The 19362-nt window shown below is 43.0% G+C and overlaps 1 protein-coding gene across 2 annotated transcripts in view; it reads left to right on the top strand.

The window, feature by feature from the left end:
• Nucleotides 1-4872, top strand: part of NAMPT (nicotinamide phosphoribosyltransferase) — a 32406-nt gene extending 27534 nt beyond the window's left edge. For both annotated transcript variants that reach the window (XM_040594443.1, XM_040594444.1), the window contains 2 exons: nucleotides 69-203; nucleotides 1971-4872. In XM_040594443.1, coding sequence (XP_040450377.1) covers nucleotides 69-203; nucleotides 1971-2084 — 249 coding nt within the window. In that variant the 3' untranslated portion in view covers nucleotides 2085-4872. The remainder of the gene's footprint in view (nucleotides 1-68; nucleotides 204-1970) is intronic.
• Nucleotides 4873-19362: the final 14490 nt, after the last annotated feature.

The raw sequence follows: 19362 nt of genomic DNA, 5'->3' as shown, positions 1-19362 counted from the left end.
TCATCCGCATTAGGTACACAAGCCCCACGAAGCCCTTTCCTTTTGAAAAAATACTCTTTTCATTTTAGGTAAATGTCTTCAAGGATCCAGTTGCTGATCCGAACAAAAGGTCAAAGAAAGGACGACTGTCACTGCATAGGACACCTGCTGGAGATTATGTGACACTTGAAGAAGGCAAGGGAGATCTCGAAGAGTATGGGCAGGTATGAATTTCCAAAATGCATTGCATCGTTCTCATACAAAAATAGACTTGAGAAAAAAGCAGGTTGTAACTTAATATCATAATTTAATTCTTACTGTCTTTTTGTTCAGCTCCCGTCTTACTACTACTGAAGTGCACCTAGTGCCAAATTCAGTAACAGCAGAATGTTAGAATGTCAATAGAACGTTCAGGCTTTGCAACTAGAGAACTTTTGCTTATGTTTGTCTTGAGAACATTGCTGCTTTTTTCAAAAACTAATGTCTCAATGTTGCAGAATATATACTAACAAAGAAGTTCTTTATGGGCTGTATCGCACAATTTGAGTAGTGACCTGACTTGCAGGTGGGGGAGGGACAGGCACAACTAAAACTTGTTTCTACTTCCCCATTGAGATTTTTAAATAGTTCCTTCGGGTGTTAATGCTCTGTACATGGAGTAGTTGCCCAGTTTTCAAAGACTTTAAACTAGAAATCTAATTTCCCTGGTATAATTGCAAAGCGAGATACTATTTCAGTAAGATAAGCACAAATTTTATGCTGATCTCAGGCTTTCAGTTTGATATCTCTTACATTTTCAGCGTGCAAGCAATTAAATGTTTAACTGCATGTTGAGCCTCTTCCTGAAATAAGAGTTTGGAAAATAAGTGATCAAATTGCACTTCAGGCTTTAGAAGCAGGAAATTTCTTGAGTTTTCTGTTATACAGAAGCATATTTCTGTGCTACTAGGCAGAGGGATACTACTAGGCATACTGTTCTTTGCAACAGCAAGCATAAAACTGAGATGTCTCTGAGAAATTTCAAGACAGAAAACAACCAGAGTTGTATACGCTATACAATAGTATTATAAAGATAATGTGGTCTGGATGCAACAATAAGAAAAGACTGACAAAGTTGTATATACAAGTATGCATGTGCTGAACATTCATATATACATATATATATATATATGTATGTAGAGAGGGAGGGACCTAATGGTGAGAAATCTCTTCAAAACAAATCACAAGACTTTGGCTCTGAAATTAGGCAATATACATTTACTAATTTTTTGAAAGATGAAATAAGTAATTTTACCAAATTTCTGTCCTGGGATATTAGAGGGGGTTGTTTGTGTGCAGGTTCTGGGGCTCTGGAAAGTGACAGGGTAACGTACACTCTTTTGTGGGCCCATTTCCCTAAAGCCACAGGTCCTTGCAACAGGTCATCAAGCACAGCAGCTGCTCAGCACGGCTTCTGTGCTAATTTTCTGTACAAAGCTGTACTTACTGATCTTGCAGTGTGCTGTTGGCAAGCACTTCTTGATCCACTGTTTTACAAAATACACGTGCAAAGGGGACTGTGAAGAGAGATTTTTTTTTATTTATTTTTTTTTACTTCTCCCCCCGTAGTTGCTCTAGAGGAAATAAAGATGTCGTTTAAAGCTTTGGAATAGAATTGTATTTAATTGGTGGAGTGTTGCCTTTTTTACTAGCTGCTCTAGCAAGGTGTATTTAGCATGTGTGTATTTTGGCTTTGGCCAGATGTGGACAACTCACTTTAGGATCTACTCAGCACAAAGCTTCTGTCTGCACACAAGATTGCCTAAATTCCCTTCTTCTGTCTCACTGTTAGGGAAAGGTGTCAGGAGAAGCTGTAAAGATTTGGTATCTTGACAGTTTAAAGCTCTGCTCTTACACAGCTTGATGCGGGTGCTCGCTGTTGAGCTCGTGTAACCTGTGTTGTTTGTTCATTTGCCAAATCGCCCTCACTAAAACAGTGGTGTTTCTTGCAGGATCTCCTTCATACAGTATTTAAGAATGGAAAGGTAACGAAATCATACTCATTTGATGAAGTAAGACAAAATGCCAGGCTGAAGAACAGTGAACTAGAAACGGCGTCTCACTAAGTTTCATTCCATGTCTCTGTATGTGTGTGTGTAACAAGTACGTACTGCATAGCTACTGGGTTTATTGTACAGATTTGTGTGTTAGTGTTTTATGACATTGTAGCCAAATTATTTGTTGGTTTATGGACATACTGCCCTATCTTTTGCCAGTCTTTAGAAAAGATGAAATCAGGAAATGGTACTTACATTGTAAAACATATTTAATGCTACAGTGTGCTTTTTAGGGCCCTTTGCCGGTAGTGATTCAATCTGGTATTGATCTTTTCACAAATGAGACAGAGCTGAGAAACTTTTTTATATATAACAGAATATCACAAAATGGATTTACATAAAATTATCATAATTGCTTTATGTTTATATTTAACTTGTATTTTTGTACAAACAAGATTGTGTAAAATATATTTAAAGTTTCAATAATTAAGTCTTTCCAACTTTTCATGATTTTTATGAGCACAGACTTTCAAGAAAATATTGGGGGGGGGGGGATCCATTGCCTTTTGTCCATTAATCAGCAAATAAAACATGGCCTTAAAGTTTGTTGTGACATTGTACCATTTGATGACTAAATCAGGACTTGTTTCTCCTTAAGATCCCATAGAATTGCTCACCTCACCGTTTCTTGTAGTTGTCTGTATTAGTAAATCTGCGTTAAAGAAAATTACTGTTCTTACTAGAAGGTTTAGGTACTACAGACCTTGCCGGCACGGTAAGGTATGTAAATGAAATGCCAAATTTGAAAGGATTCTCTACTGCAACTTACCTTGCCAAGTCTATCCCACTTGGCATATGCACCTCAATATTTTAAGAGTAAAGTTTTTAAGAGATCTCCTCTTCCACTATAGAATATATGTATAAAATACTGAAATATGGAAGCGGTGTATTTTAAAGTAACTACACTTCTGGGTTTATTTTTCATACACTGTAAGTGACATGACTTTAAAGCAAAATACTGGACTGGGTAGTGCACTTTTTTACTTTTTTGTATTTTTTTCATTGATTTGCCTTTTGTCAGACTGGATGTTAAATTGTAAAAATGTTTAACTATTTTTGTTAACAACTTTAATAAAACTTTATGCTAGCCAAACTCCTACATGAATGGCAGACCTGTTTCCCCTTCTCGCCCTGCCTCACTGGGGTGAGGAGGGGCTTTTCTTCTGCAGAGAGTAACTGTAAAACAATGTGTTTGAGAGAGACTTTGGAACTGTCTGCACTTGATTGTATTTGCTCTCTGCGTATGCTTGATTTGAATATCTGCTGGAAGACAAAACTGTTAAGGATTTTTTTGAGAAGCTATGTAGTAACCTCTGAAATGTTCGATAGTACTGTAGGATGGCTCTCGCTAGAAAAGTACCTCCCTTAAAAAAAACCAACAGCAAAAGCAGATGGCTCCTGCGTTATGTTGGTGATCAGCTATCAGCCAATAGCTCAATATACTGGTGTAATTAATGTTTTTAATTAGTAAATGATGTTCCAGAAAAATGTTAGGGGTCATCTAAAATAATTTCAGCCTACATCATTTTATAAAATGTGCTTTTAAAGGAAGATTGAAAAGCCATACTTCGTTGTTCTTATTCTCTTGCCAAAAAGGGCCACATCAAAGCACCCACAGTATTTCCAGGGTTTGTGGTTAAGACGTTTATGCCCAGTCTGAATAGTTCTTGTTAATAACAACTTGTTTTCCACTTGTAGTGTATGTAATTATACATTTAAGTGATGTATTGTTTTAAAGATAGTGCTTTAGTAAGACTCTAAATGCTGACCTTTCACACTGAGGAACTGCCTTCCCTTTGCTATTAATGATATTGTTTGTATTTGGCCAGGAAAGGTTTGAAATCTGGACCTAGGATCAGTAGCAGGTAAACAGTACAGAGCCTATTTCACTCCTCCACATGTGTACTAGGGAATTTTATGATGTATGGTTTAAAAAACGATAAAGTAAATGCTGCTTTCATTCTGTACCAATAAAAATTTTGATAACTATTGACTACCCATAACTGATATTTTTGTACTTGAGAACTAAGAATATACTGTGGAAGCACTGTGTTCTTGTGTACCATGAAATACATTAGTAATTGTTCGGTATTGTCTAAAACTTTTAAGAGTTGAAGCAACTTGTGCATGTCACCTTCAGAAGCTGTCACATCACTCATTTTCTTAAATGTTAGTATCTTAAAAGAAGAAAAAAAAAAGAACACCTGGTGCTATTCAGACCTGAATACATGTCTCTGTGTTTGGCGGTTTGATATTCTGGGCATCAAGGGGTTGACAGAAATTACTGCAGTGCTTGAACCATAAAATATCCTGATTCTTCCACATGAAAGCAGGCAGCATGTTTGTTTGCTTTAAATTACTAGATTTGTAGTCATTGATATATTTTAATTATCCCCATTTCATAATATAATACAGTATTTGTATTTAAAAATAGGAATTGGGAGTTTTGTGTTTAAGACTCTTTATTTGTAACCATATTTAGCATAAGAAATGGATTTTATAAGACTATTTTTTTTTTTCTTCAGCTGCGTGATTATGAAAGGATGCTTTTTTGGTACTTTGAAAGATCTGAGGAGAGAACAGAAGAGTACTTAACTGTTTGGTTTGCCAAAATCGGAACAAAGCTTAAACAGCTGGGTTTTTTTCTTAAAGGTTTTTACATTCCTTCTTAACCTGTTTAGTGAAGAATAAATATTCCTCACTTAAATCCTGTGTTAAAAGTAATTTTAATGTACTTGACATCAACTACCAGTATGTAATACACATGGAAATAAAGTTTAGTTCTGGCAGTGAAAATCATAGCCATCTGACTGTGTCTTGAAGTTGTGATGTTGGGCATCCGATTTCCTTCCTGTGCTCTTTGTTGCTGAACACGGAGCAGAGCGGTGCTGTCATTGCAGCGCTCTGTAGGGAGCTGCTCAGTTGGCTTGCATGCAGTTTGTGATTAGATGATTGAATTTAAGCAGCTCAGTTCTAGAGAGGGGAAAATGGGCTCTTTTTTTGCTTTATTGCCCCCCCCCTCCCTTTTTTTTTTTTTTTTTTTTTTTTCAGGGGTGTGTGTGAGCACATTGGTGCTTCAGCATCTTGCCTGTTTGTGCTTGAAGATGAAGCACTTGTAATTGAGCTTGATACAAGGAATTATCCTTTTATATATATATTTGACATAATCCTTTCTCAAATAAAGATTCATTATTTCAATTTTACCTCTAAAGCCACTAAAAATGCCTGATTAAAAGCAAATTAACCAAAGATGTTTCAGCCAGCCTTCAGTTCACTTCAGTATCTGTCAAAAAATGTCAGCTCTTCATCAGAAAGAACATCTCGTGTCCCTTTGGACAGGATTTTCGTAACATTTTAACTTGCAGAGGGTATGTTGCAAACACACATCCACACCAACAGCATTTGTAAGGCAGCTAGTGTAAAGATTATTTATTGTTTGTTGCTTGTCTCTTCAGGTTGTACCATAACGTAAAAAGGGGCTCTTGTAGCCTACAATAATGGCATTTTAGCACTTGAATTTAAAGTCTCTGTTACGTTGTCTTTACAGAGAACATGCACAGCTTAAGCGGTAGGCAGGCCTCTTCCCCATGCTGGTAAGATCCTCCATCTACAACACTGGCTTTTCTCACTCTAGTCAGCCTTGGTGTAAGTGATGGTGGGCTCCCAGGTCATCATGCAAAGGAGTCTGCAGGGAAATTCCAAGCCTCAGGCTGTGCAGGAGAAGGCATGAGACTCACAAATGTGTCTCTTCCTACATCCTCCAATTTACTGTAATAAATAAAATAGTATCTGTGCTGAGCTGCCCGAGGCAGGAACTGTAAGGATTCATTTGAGCAATAGTAATTGCATTTTTGCCTGGTACATATGGGGGGTTTTGTCCACGAGAGCCCTATCGGGGTCCTCTAGGTGCACACCTCTGTGAAACTTGTCACACCTGAAAGAGAGATGACCCTCTTCTCTTACACCTGGTGGATGAAAGCACCTGATGTGGAGAGCTGCATGCCTTCTAAATAACCCAATGATCGGAAATAAGGGAATGCTGAGACCGAAGATGCTCTGTGAAGTAACAGTTACTGAAATTGCAATTGTTAACCAGGGATGATACTCATTCCCCAGCCCCTGCTGTTTTACTAGTAACACAGATGACCTTGTTAATGAGTTTAAACCATGCTTCACGGTTAATGAAATATGTTTGGTTTTACTTTATGATAAAGGATGAAAAGCAGTTGGCAACAGAGCATTTTGAAAAAGTATTTTCCTGTGGCACAGTGTGTTGTTGAAAAGTGCCCTGACTCCTGCTGTAACATAATCCAGAGCAATTCAAAGGGTAGGGGAGTGAAGTCAGCAGGATTCTTCTTGGGCAACATATTCTGTTCCATATAATTTCCTTACTAATCTTTATATGCGTACTCCTAGCTGCTTTTTGAATCGAATTTCTAGAATTTTCTGTTTATGGTGAGGTTTCCTGGAATCAGAACTGCAGTCCTCTCTCCTGACCCTGGCTGGTGCGGAGAGGTCTCTTAAGGATGGATAGAGAGCCATCATGCCTCCAGCAAGGTTTTTACTTCCCTCTTAAAAAACTCAAGGGCAAGTTTATTGTTTGTTTACCTTTAAGCCAAAAAATGAAAATATTTGGGTTGTATAACTCCTTTTCCCCCAGCAATTTAGACTGTCTCTAAATCAATTCAAGCTGTTTCAAGATCACAAGATATATTTACTCAAGCATACTGTAATTTATCAAGATACATAACTATTTACATTTTCATACACTTCATTGATTAATATTGGTCTACGAGATCTGAGGATCTGATTTTTTGTAGTCGTTCCAATGCTTGTGTCAAGTAAACATACTGTATGTAGCCAGTTAATTATAAATTACTGAAAATGGCTTCAGAATTTTCTATAATTGAAGTGTGTAGATAAAGAATGCATGGACAGATCTAAGGGCTTGACATTTTTACTACTTTGTTAGTTTAGGTTAAAGCTTTCACATCAGCTTTTATGCAAAAGGAGATGAGGTAGCTTATTTTATAATGACTGAGTATTCATATCACCAAATTATTAATAAAAGTGACACGCACATCAGGCTGACTGTATGGTCTCCAAACCTTCCATCTTCTAAAGTCAAGTGAAGAACATCACTCTCAAGTGTCTTCCCACAAAAGGGAGAAGGTAAAAAAGGCTGTTTTCTCAGCCCATTTTGGATGTGGTTTCCTCAGCTCTCTGGCTAAAGAGCAAGGCTGGTGTGCTCTTCGCTTTCCAAGAAGTTTTCCCTATTCCAGACGATGCTACCCTATTTTAAGCATAAGGAATTGTGGCTTGTTGGATGTGGCAGAAGGCTGGCATACCCTGGCAATTGCAGAGGGTGATCTCTGGGTGACATGGCTTTGGGTAGAGGTACGCCTGTAAGTCACAGAAAGGTCAGAGCATGACAACTGATCTCCCCCTGGTGAGGGGGCCTCCCTGTCACTTCTGTTTCAGCTGAGCAGGTTCAACAGGTTCAAGTCCATCCTGTCATCTGCTGTGCAAATGTGGAGGCTGCTCAGCCGAAGCAGAGGGTTGCAGTGTCCCTGTGATAACAAAGCAGGGGTCTGTTAGCGTGCCCTGGTCTCACCTTAATCCGTTTTTCAAGGTTTGTAGCTACTTGTTAAGCCAAATGCCAGTGACAAACTTCATTAAAGCTACTGTTCTTTCCACATGCTGGTTTTTGCAGCCTCACCACCAGCACTAGTACTTGAAGACCATTATTTGCTTTTATTGCAACAATAAATCTCCAGAAGATAAAAAGGAAGATTTCACCTCTGTACGAGGTTTTGCAATCTTTACACCTTCGGACACAAGCAAATAGATTCACACGCTAAAACCAAAAGAGAAAGCTGTCCTTGTGGCCTTTCATGTCCTGAGCTGTGACCATGAAAATGTTAATAGAGATGTGAGGATTTGGCAAAACAGTGGATTTGTTCTCTTAAGAATTGGTTTCCTTATAAAAGCCATATACTAAAACATACACTTATAATCTTTATTGCAATTCATAAACCATAGATGAATACTCAAACACTTTAGCTTGGTTTCTGCGGGTGCTTTTTGACTCCCCGGTCCCAGCCAGGTGCCAGGCAGTTTCCAGACGGTTAATCCCATCGGGCAGAGAGGCCACACACAGCACATCGGGCACACAGCAAGGCAAAGTACTCAGGTGCATAGAGAGCACAATGCTGGGCCTTGTGTCTGCTGGGCAAGTCCAGCGCTACTTGAAATAACCCCGTCATGGACCCCCGAAGGACAAAACGCATTTGCAGTGGGTTTGGTGAGCCTAATTCTGCTCCAGCTCTACTTACAGCCTCGAGGCTATTCCTGCGGCTGGTTTGTTGTAAGAAAGCACACAAGTGTTGGATCCCTGGTCTGATTTTCACAGCCTGTACTGTGATTAGGCAAGACTTGGAAAGAGTTTCATTAGTTTCTTCCCTGTTAAAATACGGTCCTGCCCAAAGGTGTTTTGAGGCAAGAACCTATATGGTGTGGTGTAGGCCAGCATGAGAAGAGGGAGTGACTTGGCAGGTTGTGCTATGATTGTAAATAATAATTCCTTCCCAAGTCAATTGTTTAGATATACATACTGTCTCCAAGATGGTTGTTACAGTGCTGCAGCAACGGCAAGGGTATGAAGATGCGTGTTGGCTAAGGCTGCTTCTGGTTCTTTTCCAACTGGCTTTCTTTACTACTCTCTTAAAATGTAGTTTGGAAAGTACCACTCTCACCAAGCAGCCACATGTAATTTTCCTACGATGCGGTAAAGCTCTGTGTTACAGTGTCTGTTCTTGCCTAACAGTTGAATTGCTTGGGTTTCTTTTTGTTTGGTTGGTTTTAGTGCTATTGAGCTTTGCACTGACATTTTTGTGAAGCTGTTTTTTATAACCCCAGGATTTTGTATTTAAGTGGTAGTAGATGAATCATAACGCATCACTTCATGCGTGAGGTTAGGGTTATTTTTTCCTGTACACATCAGTTTATGTTTATGCTAAATTTTATCTCCCATTTTAATTTGCAGTGACTGTGTTTCGTAAGGTCCTTTTGCAATTCTTCACAATGAACACCCATCCTTATTACCCTGAGTAACCAGCACCTCCAGCAAACTCTCACCTACCTACTCATCGTTCTCTAGATTGTTTAATAACATGTTGAGCAGCATGAGTTCCGGCACAGATCACTTAAGTGGAGTTTCACACTCTCTGTGAAAGCTGAGGGGGTTTCCTGCTGTGCTTTCTATCTGTTAACATCGTACCCATGTAAGGATCTCCTTTCACATCTCAAAACTTCTTAGCTTCCTTCAAGACTTGATTACGAACCTTGCTGAATGTCTTTTTGAAATTAAAGTAGGTTATATTAAAAGGGTCTCATCCACACAGCCATTGACTCCTTCAAAGGGCTTCAAAGAAAGTGACTTTCTCTTGCACATGTCATCCAGAGTCTTCCCCAGGAGCTTAAATTAATTCCTTCCACTGCAATTACAAAGTGAAGTTTGTCTACCTTCATCATCCAGCCCCTTGGTCTTTCTGTGCCTTTGTCCACAAGACCAATTCAAAATTTGGAAAATCTGGCTCCAGACAACTCAGGGAATTTGTGAAACTGAATCTTGTTCTCCTGCTGTCTTTGCCATGTTGCAATGCAGTCCTCAGCGATGAATGGCACAATGCCGACAAGTTTCTACAGTCCTATTCATGTGCTGACAGTCACCTATTTCAGTGGAGTAGCTTGGGATAAGAAAATCAGCTGGGTATTAGGACAAATCTATTCAGCAGGTCTGAAGTAAAGAGACACAGTTGTCAAGTGACAGACCAGCTTGTGGGAGGCTCGGCACCTGGTGATGCCTCTCAGGGACTTGCACAAACAGGAAAGCTGGACATTATGAAAGAGACAGCCTCACCAGCCTTTTCTCAAGGAATTTGATGTGGACTAGAGGCAGGGAGAACCTAGTCTGCACAGTGCTCGTCCTTGGACTCCAGGGAAGTTCTTGTATTCCACAAGGGACTCTGGACTAAACCAGACTCCAGAGCACTTCTGAATAAAGTGCCGTTTGCTTTAGAATCCCATGCCAGGCTCTGTGGACATGCCTCATGTCCGAAAAAAATAGTTATATAAACCTGGTCAGCTCTATCCTTGAAATGAGGGTATATTGAAACCACTGAGGTGCCTCTGGCATATTTGGTGGGCATGAAGTGAGCACGGGCAACTGGTATTTTACATATGTTGACTGTACAGGGATCACATGCCTGTAAGTGTATGTACATACATGTATATTTTACATACACTAAGATGCAAATCTCTCTGTCTATAAATAGACAGATGTATATAGATGTGTATATATTCTGTCTATAGAAGGATATGTCCATAAAGACTAAAGACATTCTAATATATTTCATGGACTATGACCTTTCACAGACTCGGTACAGGGATCCTTGCCCTCTTTCTTCCCGACGGCTTCATTTTATACACAGAAGCGTTGTGTAAGCAGCCTTTTCAGCTACCACCTGTCTGGCAGCTTATGCTGAAATGATCATCTATGATTACTCCTAAATCTGTCTCTGAATTAGTGCTTGCCAAGACAGTCTGCATGTCTGCCTCTGGTGTTGTGTAAGTTGGTATTTATCTACCTGCCAGTGGACGTCATGTGACTGTGACCAGGCAAGACTGGTTTTCGGTTTTTGTAGCAGTCACCTGTCTTTATCCCTCTTTATTACCCTTCAATTTACATGTCTTCCACAGACTTAATCAGCAGAAGTTTTATGGCGTTGTCTAGTTCACTGATGAACAAACTGAATTGTGGCAAAAAGACCCCAGCCCTTTGGCACTGCTGCTAAAAATGGTTGTGTTTGTTGGAGACTCCCAAAGATCAATATTTTGAGATCAGTGGAAGAACTAGTTCTTAATCCATGTAGTTAATTACCTGGCAATTACCTGTAAATAAATAAAACCAAATGTGGTGCTGTACTAATGCCTTGGAGGAATTAACATTGCATTAGGATGGTTTTCTTTATTCAACAGACCTGCAATCCCATCAATAAAAAGACACCAGCCTTATTTAATTCCCTTCATTACTACTTATTAAAGTTCTCTGAACTGAAAGGTTAAGGACGATGTCCCTTCAGGTTTGAGCAGAAAGTACTGCCAGCCAAATCCTGGCATCTACTGCAATTCCTAACGATGAAAGGAAATACCTTTAGCCAAGGAACGTGCTGGGAATATTTGGCTGGAGAAAGCGGTCCTGGAGGAGAAGTGAGACCTGTGTGTTATCTAGGTAAAGTCACAGGAGAAGTAGAAACCATCACGCTGGGGACTGTCCTGCCTCCCACAGCCCAGACCTGGCAGCTCATCCATCCCTGGGCAAATGTCTGCATTGGACCAACTTGCTGAGCCACAGGGCTTGGGCTCCACCCCAGCACCAGGGGGCTCCTGGGTGAGGGGAGGTCCCAGGTGATGCAGGACAGGGCACTTTGAAGCACTCAACACCTGGACAGAACCAGCAGATGATGGTGCAGCTTGCACCTATGTTTCTATGAGATTAAAACCTGTGTACTTTGGTGATAAAGAAGGTGGAAGATAGCTGTGGTGGACCTAAATCAAGTTGATGATACGTCCCCAACACTCTGCTCCAGCAACATTTAAAAGCTTCTGAAATGAACATAAATGTAGTGTTCCCCCATGTTTATGTGCCAGAAGTCACCACAAAACAGTGAGCAACGCTGATGAGGTAGGAAAAGAGTAAAGGAACAACATTTTTAAGGGAGAGCACAACTTCTTGAGATACACATGGTCCAGGGCAGGCTAGTGATACGTCCTCTCCAGTGGAAAGGGCAGCCTCTAGCCCTTGTTATGCGAATGCTTGTCGTACACACAAGAAAGCCCAGGGCATTTGTGTTTCAAAACTGAGTTCCAGGTCAGCCTGGCTGCAAGCTCGAGGACAGCAGAAGTCGCACAGACCAAGGGAGTCTGTAGGGAAATGGCTGCTTCGAGTATGCCAGATCCCTCTGTCTGCAGCTAAGAAAAGCCAGAGGGACGGACACTGCTGAGGGCATCCTGTTAAGCACAGGTGAGGACTGTATAGCTCTCACTAGTGACCTTTCAGCTTCCAAAACCTTGGCTGTAATTTGCAAAAATGCATTTTGCCTTTGCCATCACACCTGTGCAAGTGGAGGTGGGAGGGAAGGAACTGAACTGCAGCCAGCTGAGCACCCTTTGAGCACGCTGCTTCTCTGGAAGTGTCAAGCTGAAGCCAAGAAGCACAGCCAGGCCGTCTGGGACCCTACAGTGAGACTTTTCCATCAGCAGTTGCTGCCCAGATGCTGCTCTCAGGAGGGACCCCTCTGTCCCTGCAGCCCAGCACCCTCTGGAGTGACTCCATTCCCAGCTCCAGGTAAGTTCCAAAGGTGAGTGAGCAGCCTCAGGGCAAAACTACATCTGGTCTTCAGGCAGCAGCAGGCTTCTGGTGAAAACTATTGCACCAGTCTTGTGTTTATTTCCCTTGGGGAGAGGCCCGCTGTCTCAGGACAGTATGTGATGTTTTTCTCTCCTGTTGGTGCAGGCTGGGGACCAGGCACCCCTGGGTGACGAGCAGGTGTTGGCAGCGCCAGTGGCCCACAGGAGATGCGCTATACCTCTGCCTCACTCATTGATGCTTCCTTCTGATTAAGGTCCTCGCTGATAGGCTTGATGTCAGCTCAGTACCAGTCAGGAAAGGGCAGAAGACAACTCCAGAAAGGAAAAATTATTTCAGAAGTGGAAGAATGCAGGGTTCTCTGATGCTTTTCTCTGCTGGGTGAATAACAAACTACCTGGCCACAGCATTTGTAACTAGACTCTTCTCCATATTTTTAGCAACTGATCTATGAGATCATTTTTCTATTTTCAGTTGTTTGTGACTTGGGACTTTTCTGCTGGGAACATGCTGAGCAGGAAGGACCATATACCCTTACCTTCCAGCAAGGGGCTGCGCAGACCCTATGCACCCAGCAAAGGATACTAATTTTCTGAGCAATTTACCTCCCTGGAGCATCAGCAATCCAGGGCATCAACAACAGTTTTGGAAATGCCCTTATATAGTTCCTCCAAGATGCATGAGAATAAGCATGTACCCAGGAAAAGTCTAGACAGTCCTCGTTAAACTGACCTGAACACTTCCATAAGCATGCAGAGTCTGTCTGTAAACCTGGATGTCATCTCCTGTGCCCCACTGGCAAGTGACAGTGTCTTGCTTAAAGCAAGAAATGTAATTCCCACGCACGCCTTTCAGTGACTCAGCGGTTTCAGTGCCAAGGGTCACACAACAGGTCATATACTCTGAGTATCCTACACCATTCCCAGTATTAACACAGTGCTTGCTACAAACACCTAGATCTGGTAGCTGGACACCACTAGCAGGCCCTGCTATCAGAAAAGGGCAGCTTCATCATCCCCCACTTGCCTGCTCCTCTCCTGCCTGCCCTACTGCGTTACACGCAATGTGCCTTACATCATCTCTTACCTCAAAGGGCAAAGGGATCCAGACCCTGAGCGCTGCTGTTCATTCATAAATGAGTAAGGACACAGTAACTAGTTGACTGAGCAATAAGCCACAGCTATAACTTTACACCAAGCCAGCAAAATTACCTGCAGGATCCCCCTAATGCCACCTGTTTTGTGCTAAAACCGCAGCTTTCTTTATCTATGCCAGAACTTTAACATCCATTAAACAGAGACAATCTCTTGCAAATGGGGCAAGGCTCAGAAGAGGCAAGTTACCTGGTCTGTCTGCAAGTGGCATGGTCCCAGCAGTGTAGGGACACAGGGTTGATGGCCACAGCTGGGCACGCTCCTGCCTGGTGTGTCAGACACAGCCTCAGCCACTTGCTCCCATGGCTAACAGCTCCCCCTCCAAATTTGTTTCACGTTGTAGAAGTGATTTCTTGGTAGCAGCATCCTCCTGGCACCACATCTCACGAACCCAAGTCCCCTGTAATGTCACCTTTTCTCCCCAGGTGGCTGTGTATGGACATGCATCGGCCAATCCCTGTCCTCTCTTTGGCAAGATAATTAACCTCCCACTGCAAAGTGCTTCATAAAGAGGAGTTTATGCCCCTTCCCCAGCAAACCTGCACCACATCAACAACCCTCCAAAAGCCCCCGCAGTAACTGCCACCTGGGTGGCAGCAGTGCCATCATCCCCTCAGCTCAGGGTGCCCCCCCAGCCGGCCGGTGTCTCAGAGCAGGGCGCTAGGACTTGGCTCACACCCCAATCGCTGCGCCCATGTGCTGGGTGGGTGAGCACTGCTGACCTTTAAGACCTTGGCACAGCAGCAGGTTTGTCAGCCAGGATGAAATTCTGCCTCTGGAAAACCGAGAGTAAATCCAGGCGCAGAAGATCTCGATTTTGCCTGAGCAGACCCCTACGTTCAAGGTAATACTGTGGGATTTTTGCACATTAGGAGCCTTGGCAGGGCTCTACTAATGGAAGCACAGGCACCAACGTGGTGACCCTGTGCGGAGCCACAGGACACGGGAGCTCCTTGCAGCCTGATGGCCACCACCGACCTCTGCGAGCCAGCAAGCACAAGATGTCTCAGCTTTGGGACTTCAGCGTTTCCACAGCTTCAGGTTCACCAGCTCAGCTGCAGAAGTTTTAAGCTACTTATTTACTTTTCCTGTGGTGCTTCAAATGTATAAAGTTCTTATAGAAGTACAAAATGGCACTTCTACTACCAAAAGGGGATTGTTTATCAGGTTTTATTTCCTTTCAAGTTAGAGGAGGAGTGGAAGAAAATATGAACTTTTTTTTCTCTGAGAAAACAAACTGACCTTTGAGTGTTATGAAAGTCTTTATACAATAATTTGGGCAAAGAGAACTGGAATTTCTCCTGTGAAGCATATTTTTCCTTTAAAAATGTCAGTTTGCTAAAACCATAACAGTTTGCAGAAAGGCTTGTTTTCAGTGAATCTGCCCATTTGATAGCTGGTTAGAAAAGTTTTGAAATTGCTGAAATGCTGAGTTTGTCAGCATAACTCTTCAAATATGAAGTTTGTCTACAGTTGGAGTTTAAAAAAATTAGAATTAAAAAAATAGAAAAAATCAACAATAATAAACAATAGAATTGAAATAAAAAATAACTATTTTTGCATTATTTAAAACCAAAATGTTTAAGCAGACCTAATCCAAAACACATGGTGACCATCAGTTTACAACAGCTTTGAAATTTGGGTTTCTGGGGAGTGGAACATTCACCCCATCCCAGGAGGAGACTGGTAAGCAGCCCTGGCAGGAAAACTCAGGGTATATGGGCACCAGGGCCGTGAGGCTTCATGCCTGTGCTTTAGGATAAACTGCTGACCTTGCGCAATGGCATCGCTTTCTTTACAGGTATCTCTTCCAAAATGGGCTGACCCTGACCTGTGGCTGTGACCGTGGTCATGCAAAGCATGAACTCTGCCTTGGTTCAGGCCAGCACACAGCCAGTAACTCCTCTGAAGAGCTGTGCACAAAATAAATATGTCTAGCACCCTGATGCAAATATAATGTTAGTTAGAAATCAGGAAGCCCCTTCTGACTCATGAGTAGCTTCTCCCAGCGGCTCGGAGGTGGGACACAGCCACTGCACGGTTTGCCTGAGCCCACAGGCAGCATGGGGAGGGATGGGGTGATGTAGAGTTGCCCTTATTTCTATTTATTTTACTGATCTGCCCCTATTTGACGAGTTTTTCAGTTTTCAGAATAGCACAGGTTCCAAGCAACAGGTGCAGCTTTTCTGGCTCTCTCCCTCTTCACCAAAGGCAGTGCAAGACATCTAATGAAAAGAAGAAGAAACATTAAGCTAAAGGCACGTGTTGGTCTTACTAACCAACGCTAACTAACCTTAGAAGGCTTATTACTGTTTTGCTGCTACTTTTTACCTCAAAAAGGAAGTACTCTGGGCTGGAACTACTGTGAGACATGTTTAGAGCAAGATAAGAGTCCAGTCAAGATCCTGCCCTCCGTTAAAGGTATTTTTGTTCAGGAAATATATTGGTAACCACTGGTGGGTGGGGGAAACCAAAGCAGATGATTAAAAATAGGTGAGTAAAATGTCTTTCTTTTTACTCTTTTTTTTCCACCTGCTTTCTGCGCCAGAGAAAGCACACAAAACCAGATACATTAATTCTAATTTTGGGAAAAGTGGGGGGTTTAAGGCTAAAACAGAAAAGGAAGACTTCATCTTGAAACAACGCCTGCCAGAGCCTGCACTGGCAAGGTGCTAATGCGCTTCCCGCCTGGGTGAAATGATGCTGCCTTTGGCCTTGAGCCCCATGGCACACCATGGCTCATCATAGATATCTTTTATTGTGGCTTAGGGCCAAAAAGGCAAAAATAATGACTTATATTTGCACAGCACATTTCATAATCCACTGGGGTTGCAACTGAGCAGGTTGTGTGCAGCTGTGCCCTTCTCATTCAAATTCCTGAGTGCCAAATTAATGCGCTGGTTTGTGCTTGTTAGAGAAGACGCTAAGTGGCCTGTCTTTCCTCTTTGTTGCTTGATAATGCACCCTGCTGCAAGTCACCCTGAGAGCTGCTGCTGTTGATTTTTATCCTCCTAGGGCTGAAACAACACTTTAATACCAGTTAGTGTATAATCAGTACAAACCTGCCCTTGCTCAGGTCCCCAGCTGGAGCAAGAGATGTATCTGTCTGAAAGCCAGAAAGACAAAACCATGTGCTCTCTCAGCTGTTCATCTCCAAACTGCTCTTTCTGGCAGCTGGGCATGAGGCTTCTTCATCTGGAATTAATGTCTATGTCTGCTCTTCAAAAAATCACCCATCACTTATTTTTTTGCCTCCTTGCTGCTTAGCCTAACATTTTCCTGAATAGCCAGGAATAAAGTGGCCTTGTGGGCTTTTTTAAGTTCACAGAGCTATAGGTGAATAACAATACCCAAGAATCAAAAGCATTATGTTTAAATGTGTCTAATAAATACAATGAAGAGAGAGAGAAGTCTGAAGGCTTTTCTACACCTGAAACAGATAATTCAAGGGTCATGAAAAATTCACTGCGATAAAAAATGTAAGTCCCTGGAGCTTTTGGAGTAAATCTGGTCCAAACCCAAAGAGAGTCAACCAGGGATGCCTTTAATAAATGTTTAATTAATCAATCATGGGATCATGCAGTTCCTAATTATCTTCTAATAGGCATTTTACCCAGTAATTAGTTTATCTACGCACTGAGCTCACACCAAAGGCCAGCGTCCTCCTCCCGCTGGGCAATATTGCTGATGGATGCTTGTCAACAGTCCTCATAGCCCCTGGTACAGCCACGCTGGCTCAGCACCCAGAGCTTAGCTCAGAGAGTCACCCCAAATCACAGTGCCCAAACGGCCAGATCAGGTGGGTGCCTGTACCTGCAGGCAGGGTTTGAGGGGTGGCTGGGGATCCAACATCCTCCACAGCGGGCAGAGGGATGCATCCTCCCACCAAGACCTGGGGTGATGCAGTAGCTTCCCTTTTCACCTGGGATTTTGCTGGCAATGGGAAGTCTCTGTCTCCCAGCTCCTGCTGGCATTGTCTATGGGAGTTGCAGGGGCAGGATCTGGCTGGGCTGTTGGAAGTTTATCCTCACCCTCCAGGAGCCACAAAGCTCCCAGGGTAGCCAGTGGAGTGATGGGAGGGGTGAAACCCGAACCATGGGCACCCCAACTTGGGCCTGGGGGTCCTTCAGCCACCTGCAGTGCAGTGGCAGGAGCTCAGAGGAGCAGTGCAGCCTGAATAATGTCATTTTCCAGCCCAAAATAATGCCACTGAAGCCAAGTCAATGTCAGCTTGTGTTCTACATATTTATGGGTTGTTCTGCCCATGTCTGGTGCAGAAGAAATAATAACAGTTGTACACTAGACTGATGCGGTCCTTTTGGGCTTGGGCTTCACTGTGCCAGGCAGGAAGCCCAGCCCCGCTCCTGCCCAGCAGCCACCCCAGCACCCAGCCTGGGAGAGGAGCCTGACCCCAGCTTTGCAGAGCACCACCTGCCTCCTGGGGTGTCTAGTGCAGTCCCACATCCATCCCATGCTGTAGTCCCCATTCAAATAGCAATAGCATGAAACTGTATTTTATTTAACTCAGTTTTGCTTTCTATAAAAATACAGTAAGAAAGATTATTTCACCAACCAAACTGGGGTAATCCATTACACAACTATCAGAAAGCCCTGTGCATCTTTCTGAACTACTCTGTTGTTAGATGGAACTGGTTTCTTTTGAGGACTATCTTTATTTTGACTATTTATTTAAAATATTTCAACTAACAACCAAACTAGAATAAAAAATGTTGCCTTGACTCCAGACCCAACCTAGAAGCTTTAAGGTTGATTTGCTTTAGGTTTCTGAGACCAGAAATCAGTGCTGGGCTTGCAGAGGATGCTCAGCTGCAGCCCTGTGGCATAGGCACAGTGTATCATCACACCTTTGCCTCTTGAGCATAATGCCACCTGAACACAGGCTGTGCCCCTTCCCTGCCTGCTTGATTTTGGGGGGCATTTTCTCTTGGTAGGTCTGTAAGGCCTTCCTCAGGGAAATACTTTGTAACCTCTACTAATCACGAAAGCAATTAGGTAGAAACCCACACAGGAACCCTCTAGTTAGGATCTAGAAATGCATCTTGCCAAAAGCCAGAGCTGACATCTCCTGGAGCAAAAGGCTGGGTTTTTCCTTCTCAAAGGACAACAAAATATGAGGACGTCCCCACCAGTGCAATCCTGGGTCTGTGCTGCAACCGCTGCAGTGAAGCCTTCACGCTCAGCGGTGGATTCATGCTCAGGCTGGCATTGGTTGCTGGAGGCTGTGTGTGACCTGCTGGAGTAATCCCATGTGCACAACAGCTCGGACATGTCTTTTGACATAAAGGTGACAACTTCACGGCTCGGCTGAGCAGTATGTTGGAGCTAGGTTGCTTGTCTGACTTGGCACGATGGGATGGGATTGTGTAGCGGGAAAAGCCAGTATCAATTAAACTCAGCATTTTTAGCTCCAGCTTCAGTTATGTGAAGGGCCGTCTCATTCTGTGAGTAGTTCTTCACATCCCATCATGGTTCAAGCAGGTTTCTTACCTGCCTCTTCACTCCTGTGCTGGGGCACTTGTGAGCAGGAGGGTAGGGGACGGTATCTCCCTCCCTCTGTGTTCTCAGCCTGGGTAACTGGTCCCCAGCTGACAGCCAGCTCGTGGGGACACTGTCACTGCTGTCCTCACCATGGGGTTCCTGTGTGGCAGCACCGATGACCGCACATCGAGTGCACAAGACTGTC

The sequence above is a fragment of the Falco naumanni genome, chromosome 5 (assembly GCF_017639655.2).
Source record: "Falco naumanni isolate bFalNau1 chromosome 5, bFalNau1.pat, whole genome shotgun sequence".
NCBI lineage: Eukaryota > Metazoa > Chordata > Aves > Falconiformes > Falconidae > Falco > Falco naumanni.
Note: the sequence above shows the minus strand (reverse complement) of the source record. Positions and strands in the feature narration are given on the sequence as shown.